The sequence below is a fragment of the Colletotrichum phormii genome, assembly GCF_030913505.1.
Source record: "Colletotrichum phormii strain CBS 102054 chromosome Unknown BDP81scaffold_41, whole genome shotgun sequence".
Classification (NCBI taxonomy): Eukaryota; Fungi; Ascomycota; class Sordariomycetes; order Glomerellales; family Glomerellaceae; genus Colletotrichum; species Colletotrichum phormii.
Window position 1 is genome coordinate 133,103 of NW_026851483.1, and position 8,875 is coordinate 141,977.

Consider the following 8,875-nt stretch of genomic DNA (forward strand, 5'->3'; position numbering starts at 1 on the left):
TGTTCACGGGCTCCACATGATTCCTCTCACCATCCCGATCCTCGAACCCAAACATCCACGATCTCGGTCTTGTTGGACTTGCTTGAGTCAACTACGAGATACCACCCATACAGGGCACCAGTAACGCAGGCATGGTTCGGGTAGATCCTAACAGACTGACCAACCTCGAGCGGGATCGGTGGCAGATCGGAGTCTTCCGCGGGGCCAACCTCCCACGAGAGAATGGAGTGCTCCTGGCTGATCCGATCCACAATTAGCCTCCGTTCTCCCGCAATCTCAAACCCTGGCTGACGCCCGACGATGCCCCAGCCTGAATAGGAAGGGCAAGGCTCCCTTCCGAGACCCAGCACGCCAACAGCCACGAGCGCCTCTGGTTTATCCCGCTCGCCATCATTGTAGACGCTGCACACCTCTGCTACAACAGAGATGGCGACCTCGTCTTCGTAGCTCCCTAGCGCCTTCCGCGAGCGGGTAGACATCTGCTGCATGTCGAGGAGAGCATATACGCCAGCGTGGAGTTCTAACGTGGACTTCACCGTCGGCGACCCATCTCGAACCTTGCTGATCGCTGTCCGGAGACGCAATTCACCGGATCCATTTGCCGCAGTATCACCCATCAGGTTCTCAATAGAGGTGACTTGAGGAGACGCCCCGACGCTAATGGTCATTTCTCTCGAGGCGTTGGCCGCGAGTAGACTCTCGTTGGCGTGGAGGGCTTCCAGACAGCCTTCAATTTCCCCGGCGAGGTTGTGCATCGCCTGGTCGGCGGTGTCATCCTTATAGCTGAGACTGCTGTGTGAGTACAGTCCCACCAAGACTGCTTTGCCTTCCGCGTCTAGCTGCGTGAGTTGTTCCAGTAGGCCGCCCTTGTTCAGAGCTGTGGCTGGAAGACCTGCTCTGTGGTAGCCTGTGTCTACTTTCAGATAGACCCCTACCGGGAGACCACTCAGAGCATAAAGGCGGCGGATTGAGTCTAGTTGGGAAGGGTGATCGACAATGACTGTGAGTCCATCTTTGCCGAGTTCCTTGCTCAATAAAGCGAGACGCTCAATCTGGGAACCCAGGAGCGGGACACCGTAGAGAATGTTGACGGGGCGACCGGCTTGTGTGTATTCCTTGAAGGTTGGTAAGAGGTGGTCGATCTCTGCTACAGTTGATACAATGCAGTTGATCTTCTTTGTATTCTCGCCTGCCTGAAGCTTTGTGACTTCCTTGGTCTGGGGTAGTCGTCAATATCTGCAGGTCTCGTCCACAAAGCTCATCTTACATATCACTTGATTATTCAACCACTTACCTTATGGGTCTTGACATGAAAGCGAAATCCAACTCTCAAGTCATCGACAGCTTCCAACATTGACTGACAGTGCCTCCGGACCTTAGCAACGTCCAAGACCACCGCCGGCTTTGGAGCGTCATTCACATCCTTGCCGACGTAAAATTCTCTCAGAGTTTCGCTAGACGGAGCGATTCGCTGCGGGACAGGCATTTCGCGGACCGATGCTTGAGAACGTCCCAAAAGGATGCGGTGAGTTGAATACGCCAATATGTTGCAAGTGCGCTTTTGGGAGTGGTTTGTTGATGTTTAAATAAGATTATGATGTCAGATTCGGGCCGCGCTTAAAAGATCAAGCGATGGAGGACAAACTGGCGCACGCTCGTGTTCGGACGTCAATTTTCGCAAGCTTGATTGGCGTTCAGTGGAAAATGACTCATTGAGTTACATTTGTCCGAACATATTGCTCTGGCGCATTTTTGACCGAATTTCCTTTTACGTTGGGTTGCATCGAACTCAACAGCTTTTAACCTTCCTAGAGGGGTCATTCCAGCGGTCGAAGCCTACCACAATATTCTATTGCTACCTCGACCTTCTTGTCAATGCCTTATTCATAGCAGTTCCTGCACAACTTGCCGCGCTGGAGACCAGACTCTAGCTCTTTGAATTATTACCCCCGGCTTCTCCTGGACGTAAGTCTAGAACGGAGCACACAGCCGAACTAAACTTCTCTATTTAACTCGGCCCCAACGCGTGTCTGAGACGGCAAGAAGCGGACAACTGGCGATAGAGGCTTGTCTTCCCACACGTTGTATGGCTACCTTATTAGAGAGCTAGTGCAATGAATGTTCTTGTTTGATCGTAGCTACAAGGTAGTTGTGCTCCAAGAAGCTCATGCGTTGAAGAGGTAGCCAGTCTCAGGGGGTACGTCGATAGCAAATAGCTGCTAGTGGGAGGATTCTTGCACGAACCTGTTCTGTCATCGGTGCAGGGAGCACTCCGCTTAAACTTCAGTGGGACTCCCGTAAATCTAGTCCAAGTGGAAAATCATCCAGCAATAATCATGAACCAGGGTTGATGGGTTCAGCCAATCCAGATCGAGTAAGATGACGCTTGCAGGTGCTTCTACTAAGCTGATGCCTAGCACAGCCCTACTGGAACCGAATGACAAAAGTCACCTCTTAGGAGACGAGATTAGTTTAGGAGTTGACATATATCGGGACTGTCTTCCTTATTCCTAGAGGATTGTTTCTGGTCACAAAATCAGACATAGCAGCCAGGTGGTTTCTAGTTCTAACCACTGCTACGCTAAGAAAAATGGCAACTTATCCCTACCAGCCTTTAAACCTCCCTAACGAAACCCGCATTCTCACCGTCCAACCCGGCAACTTTGACGACAAGATTATATGCGGCATCTCGCACCTTAACCTCCTCTCACCGGACGAGCCGTACGAGGCATTGAGCTATTGCTGGAGCAAAAGCATCGATGCCGCTAAAGAAATCGACCCAGAGTCTGATGTCCCCTGGGCCGTCTACGGCAAAGACGATGACGGCAACACAATTTCCGAGTCTGGCACGTCCAAATGGAAAGACCTGTGCGACCATCCCTATCACGGCGAGCAGTACATCCGAGGAGGTGGCCGCATGCCCGATGCCCCCATCACATGTGACGGCGTGGAGATCATCGTCGGCGGGGAACTCTTCCGCGCGCTTCGAAGAATGCGAAGCGAAGAGGGAGGAGAGCCGCTTCGGATTTGGGTTGATGCGCTGTGTATCAATCAGCAGGATATCAAGGAGCGGAACGAGCATGTTCAAGTCATGAGACGGGTATATGCTGGTGCGGTAAGGACGCGGGCATGGCTGGGCGAGTCGACGGAGATGGATTTGCACGCTATCCGCACGCTGTATGCTATTTCGGAAGTGTTTGACGACATTTTTGTTCATCGCAAGGTTGTTGATATGGCGAGCGCGACGATGCAAGAGGTCCAGTGGCATTTCCTCAACAATGCAGATACACGTCGGCTTGACTGGGGGCTCTTGGCTGATTTGCTGAATCGGTCATGGGTAAGTATCAACGTGCGATGATGACGATATCTCTGCTCTTGCTAAAGGCCTTCTAGTTCAAACGTACCTGGATCATCCAGGAGGTCGTCAACTCTCGCGAGGTCATGGTTCATCTTGGACCGATACAAATTCCCTGGCACTTTATGGCGGTCGTCATTCTCGCTCTGTCAGACTTCAAACTACAAACACTGATTAGCGAATGCAAGGGCTTCAAAGCCATTGGGTTCATGGAGCAACTCCGCAAAGAACGTGTGGATGAAGCGGCGACGTTCACTAACACCCCGCTTCTTACCTTGCTAGAAGAGTTGAGAGACTTTCAAGCGACGATCCCCAGCGACAAGATTTACGGGGTGCTTGGCCTCATCAATCAGAAGGGAGACTATGTTGTCGACTATTCTCAGACTTCCGAAAAGGTATTCACTGACTTTGCGGTCAAGAACATAAAGACCGGATCACTGGAAATTTTGACACATTGTGTTGAGTCGTCGAAGCCGACGACCCTGAAACTTCCGTCTTGGGTGCCTGACTGGACTCGTCCAGGCTGGACTGAGCCGCTTCGCATCCGTGGGTTGAAGGCCTCGGCTACCGGTGATAGCAAGCCGATCATGCATATCGATGAGGATACAGGAGTCTTGCATATCAAGGGCAGGATTGTCGATGTGGTGGCTCAGGTGGAATGCAAGAGACAGATTCCTGGGCCGAATCAGCAAGGCCCAATGGGAGGCGGCAGCACCGATGAAGTTGAAAAAGGCGTCGCTGAAAATTTAGGCAAACCTAGCGACTCAAAGGCCATAAAGATGGCAAAGTATGGCGGCCCAATCTTCAAACACGAGGAGGAAAACGATCAACAGAGAGCGGATGGTAGCAGAGCGGAGGACGACGCCGACAGACCCAGGAGCCCCATTAACGACGCCGAGTACAGACTCAACGAGACAATAGAAAAGATGGGAAAACATGCAGAACAGTGGTACCGCAGCGTAACCGACGTTGCCTTTCCAGACAAGACGGCTACCCCCAAGACATGGGAAAACCTCTGGCGGACCTTCATGTGCAACCAAACGCGGGATAACAAGCGACCTGGCGAGGATTACGTGATTGGCTTCGAGATACACTACAAGATCGCCTTGGAACCGGGTAAGGGACTTGCTCGCGTTCTCCAGGAGCGGACGGACCACGAGATCGAGTTTCACGGGTTGGCGCCACAGGATGGGGTTGCGCACTACATGAAGGAGAAAGAGACTGCAGAGAAATTTATTGGTGCGCATACGAAGTGGACTTATGATCGAAGGTTCTTTCGCTCGGAGGAGGGCAGGTTCGGGTGGGCTGTGGATGGGGTAAGGAAGGGTGACTTGGTTGTTGTGCTGTATGGGTGTGACTATCCCATCATTGTCCGTGACGATGAGCAGAAGAAGTCACGGATAGTCGGGGACTGTTACATTCATGACCTGATGGACGGTGAGGCCATGGAGGAAAGTCTTGCGTTTGCGGAAACCGAGTTTGAGATTGTATAGAGCTGAGAGGCATGAAGAGTCAATTGTTGCTATACTGCATTAGGTACCTGCTTCAACCTTTTGAACCATGCTCAGAAATCCAGAACCTTCTTTCAACTCCAAGACCATGCCCTAGGAGGATAAAACGACCTGTTTCGCCTTGGCCTTGATATCGCGAGAGCTGAAGCCAACGCGTAACTCAATTGATCCAGTGGAAATTACCCACGTCTGCGACGCCACATCCCAATAGCTCAAATCACGACGCAATAACTCGAATTCGACCGTCTTTGACTCCTTTGACTCCAAAAAGACTTTCTCAAAACCACGCAAAACTTGAATGGGAGTGCCCTCGGGAACAGAGTCCTGCGGCAAGGCTACATATAGCTGGGGAACAGTAGCGCCGGTTACGGCGCCGGTGTTTGTCACACGGGCAGTGACGCGGAGGAGAGGCTCCCAGAGCTCTGGGTTGCCTCCGGGGGAGTTCGGGGTTGTGGGATCAGGCGTAGCGGCAACGCTCTTTGCTAGCTGTTTGATCTTCAGGGATGCATCCAGGTTAAATGTGGTATAGCTGAGACCGTAGCCGAACTCATATCTGGGGTTGATGCCCTCAGCATCAAGCTGACGGTAGTCAATGAGAAGACCTTCTGTGAAATCGGCTTGCCATGCTGTAGGGGACGTGATTTCTGCCTCGGTGAGGTTGACAATGGGGATATCGGTGTCTTTGGCATCGAAAGCAATAGAGTAAGGCAACTTTCCAGAGGGATTGACGTCTCCCCAAAGCACATCAACAATTGAGTTTCCAGACTCCTGCCCCGGCAAGTGTGCAGCCAAGATCGCAGTGACGTTTGGGTTGTCTGCCCAGGGCAAGGTATTGATACCGGCCGAGTGTGTAACAACAACAGTATTAGGACACCTTCGTGCGACATTCTCGACAGCCAGCGTCGAGTTCCAGTCGGCTTCGTGGCTCGTTCTATCATAGGCCTCCGACGCGAACGTGTTGAGGAAGACGAGACAGACTTCGGGGATAGGGTACAGGCTGCTAAAGTCATCAGCAGCCAGGACCTTGTTGTCAAGTATGTACTGCACGCGAGAGCCTGTCGTACGCGCTTTGGCTTTGATTGCTTCGAGTGGGGAGATGAGGTAGGTGTGACGTCCCGTGCCCGAGCCGCCGCCGACGGAGAGCGTACCAATTTCGAAACCGGCTCCGAAGACGAGGCCGTCCGCTGGGTCGGCAGCGTCGTTACCGAAGACGCCGATATTAGTTGGCTTCTTGAGGGGTAGGGTCCCATTGAGGTTCTTCAGGAGGACTGTTGCTTCGGCACCTAGCTTGCGGATAAGCCTGCCGTGATCTCGTTGGACATCGCGGCTTGGTGGTGGCTCGAAGGGAAGCAGGTCTAGAAGATTTGACTGAGCTGCGATTGTGAAGACGATGGATGGGTCGACAGTGGGATAGTCGGAACTGTCTTGGTCGAACAAATAGTATTGTGTCATGATCAGCCGGATCATCTCATCAAGACGGTCTTCTGTGACTGAACCATTCTTGATCATATCGGTAATGTTGGGACCCCAGTATGTCTCGCCCGAGACAATTTGGGCATGGCCGATGGGCCCAGGCATATTCATATCCAACCCGTTGTTGATAGACTCGGCCCCCGAATGCGTCGCGAACCAGTCGGACATGACGTATCCCTCGAAAGCCAGCTCCGTCTTGAGGATGTCATTCAGCAAGCCCGAATTCTCGCACGCATAGGTTTGATTGAGTCTGTTGTAGCTGCACATTACGCTGGCAACTCCGGCACGGACGGAGTCTGCAAAAGGCCACAGGTACAACTCATGCAGCGTGCGATCGTCAATATTGGACGAAATCGCTGCGATTTCTGTGCCGTTTGCGAGCCACGAGTTGGTTCGCTGGGTTTCTTGTTCGTTCCCGATGAAGTGCTTCGCGCACGCTTGTACGCCTGCTGATTGCATTCCTTGAATGGTGAGTTGCATCGCGATGCCCGTGAGGTAGGGGTCAACTGAAAATCCCTCCCAGTTGCGGCCTCCCAGGGGCTGGCGTCCAAGTGGACCGGCGACCGGGCTGCGCAGCTAATTAGTATGAATGTTGAGCTAATGTTGAAGGAATGCAAAACTCACCCAAGTCCAACATGGACGCCTTTGTCGTGAAACTCCTCGCCAAGCGCCTTTCCGCGCTGGTAGATGAGCTCCTTATCCCAGCTTGCGGCTGTGGTGAGACCGGCGGGGAAGACGCTGACGAGATCGGCGCGGTCCAGCGCCGTGGGGCCGTCGAGCAAGCAGAGTCCGGGGAACCCGACGCGCTCGATCGGCACAATGTTGCCGATGCAACCGCCGGCCTCAAGCCCGAGCTGACCAGTGACCATCAGAGTCTTTTCGGTGAGGTTGAGCTGGGCCACAAAGGCCGCCGCCTTGGAGGCGGCCGCATCCCAGTTCCGGACTGGGGAGGCTGGTGAGACCCGAGAGGGCGGAGAAGCAGCTGCTGGCGCCGCTGGCTGTGCTGGTCGATGGGCTAGCCAACTGCCGGCGTCGAATAGCTTGCTGGCAGAGTAGGCCGAGATTAGGATGAGGCCCGTGAGGTACAACGCGAACGCGCCTGTAATCCATGGTCTCGTACATCTCTGCAGCCGGGGAAAGAAGGTGGCAAGTCTGGTTGGTTGTTTGGTCGTAGGGTGCTGGTGCTGTTGGCTGGCGTAGTCTGCTTCCTTGGATTCCTTGGTAGTGTGAAGAAATTGAGTCTGATCGGGCATGATCTCGTCGGTCGAGAAGCTGCAGGGCTGGCCATTCAAATGGAGAGAGATCTTCTCATCTTCTGCAGCTCGGGGATGCGAAGCATTGATGCACGTTGGCTCCCGGGCCCCCGAGTCCATGATGGCGGGATCAGTCTTGTCCATTGTCGTTCGTCACTTCAGCGAGAAGAAGTGCACAGCCTTGTCGATGTTGAGCGATGCTTTAACACATGGCAGGGCGAGAGCACATCCGGGCGTGGGTTGGTTGGTGTGACCGGGTCCAGGTTTCAAGAATCCGGGGTAGAAGCAGAGATGGCCGGCACAAACGTTCTATGCCTTTGAGCTCGACTCTCCGTGGCCGTTCGTAGGAGTTGGGGGCATGTATTGAACAAGGCGTGTTCGAGGGTAGAGGTCGTGATGGAAGGTTTCCGGATGGAATGGATGTTTTAGGAAACGGAGAGTAGAAAAGGGCTCCCGATGGGAGAATTAAGGCACAGACAGACGCCTCTCCCTCGGCCGGCGGTCAGGGTCATTGCGTGACACTCAGCTTTGCCTACTTTGGGCTGCCGCTGGGTGACACGAGTGAGGAGCTTTCCCCCTTGATAGGAGCGGGGGACTTGTGCCTGGTTCCTGGTGCGACTCTAGCCCTGCAAGGTCTGGGGGAGGGCCACATGGCGCGCCCTCCGGAACTGAGAACCATCGCGGATTGTCGGGTCCGGATCCGAAGGGAGAACCTGGCACCATGGGGCTTTTGCGACGTCATGATTGTCTGGCGGTCTGGCTTCACGCGTATGAGTTGCTATGCTCTTTGCTACTTCATGCTGGGCTTTACAGATTACAGACTAAGTACCTTGATCCCTTACTAGACTCTTCTCTTGGACTGAGGCTTCTGCTTACGCAAGGCAATGCCGAAAAGCAGCGTGTCGACACAGGTTATCCATCGACCTAGGATTACGATGATCGTTCACTCGGATGTCATTCGCCCGATGATAAGTGGCCAGTCGATCAACCCCCAGCACTCACAGAAAGCTACCGTTGACGAATTTCAAAAGACAAAGTCGCCATACGTCTTGAGACCAGCAGGCTGCTCTTTTCTAACTTAGCACTGCTTCTACAGGTAACAACTCGATACGAACGTTATTAAACCCGAGATGTTCCCGGACTGTCTTGGCAGTCTGCGCAAGACACTGAACGCCCCCCCCCCCACCGCGTTATCAAGACGATTCTTGAAATGACTCACTCACGACTCCACCACCAAGCTCCATAAGAAGAAAACTCTGCAATCACATCAACAACAACCAAAT

The 8,875-nt window shown here is 53.4% G+C and overlaps 3 protein-coding genes across 3 annotated transcripts; 1 reads left to right on the plus strand and 2 right to left on the minus strand.

The window, feature by feature from the left end:
* Window positions 1-26: 26 nt before the first annotated feature.
* Window positions 27-1,486, minus strand: BDP81DRAFT_335535 (putative serine dehydratase domain-containing protein; the record flags this gene model as incomplete). Its single annotated transcript, XM_060585856.1, has 2 exons — window positions 27-1,217; window positions 1,295-1,486. The coding sequence occupies 2 exons, from the start codon at window positions 1,484-1,486 to the stop codon at window positions 27-29; spliced, it is 1,383 nt and encodes a 460-aa protein (XP_060437937.1).
* A 1,104-nt stretch (window positions 1,487-2,590) lies between these two features.
* BDP81DRAFT_335646 (heterokaryon incompatibility protein-domain-containing protein) lies at window positions 2,591-4,848 on the plus strand (the record flags this gene model as incomplete). The annotated part of the gene is made up of 2 exons (XM_060585865.1): window positions 2,591-3,337; window positions 3,394-4,848. The coding sequence occupies 2 exons, from the start codon at window positions 2,591-2,593 to the stop codon at window positions 4,846-4,848; spliced, it is 2,202 nt and encodes a 733-aa protein (XP_060437938.1).
* Window positions 4,849-4,959: 111 nt separating this feature from the next.
* On the minus strand, window positions 4,960-7,712 carry BDP81DRAFT_335506 (glycosyl hydrolase family 3 N terminal domain-containing protein; the record flags this gene model as incomplete). Its single annotated transcript, XM_060585852.1, has 2 exons — window positions 4,960-6,907; window positions 6,964-7,712. 2 exons carry the CDS (start codon window positions 7,710-7,712, stop codon window positions 4,960-4,962), a joined length of 2,697 nt encoding a protein of 898 aa, XP_060437939.1.
* Between the last annotated feature and the right edge of the window lie 1,163 nt (window positions 7,713-8,875).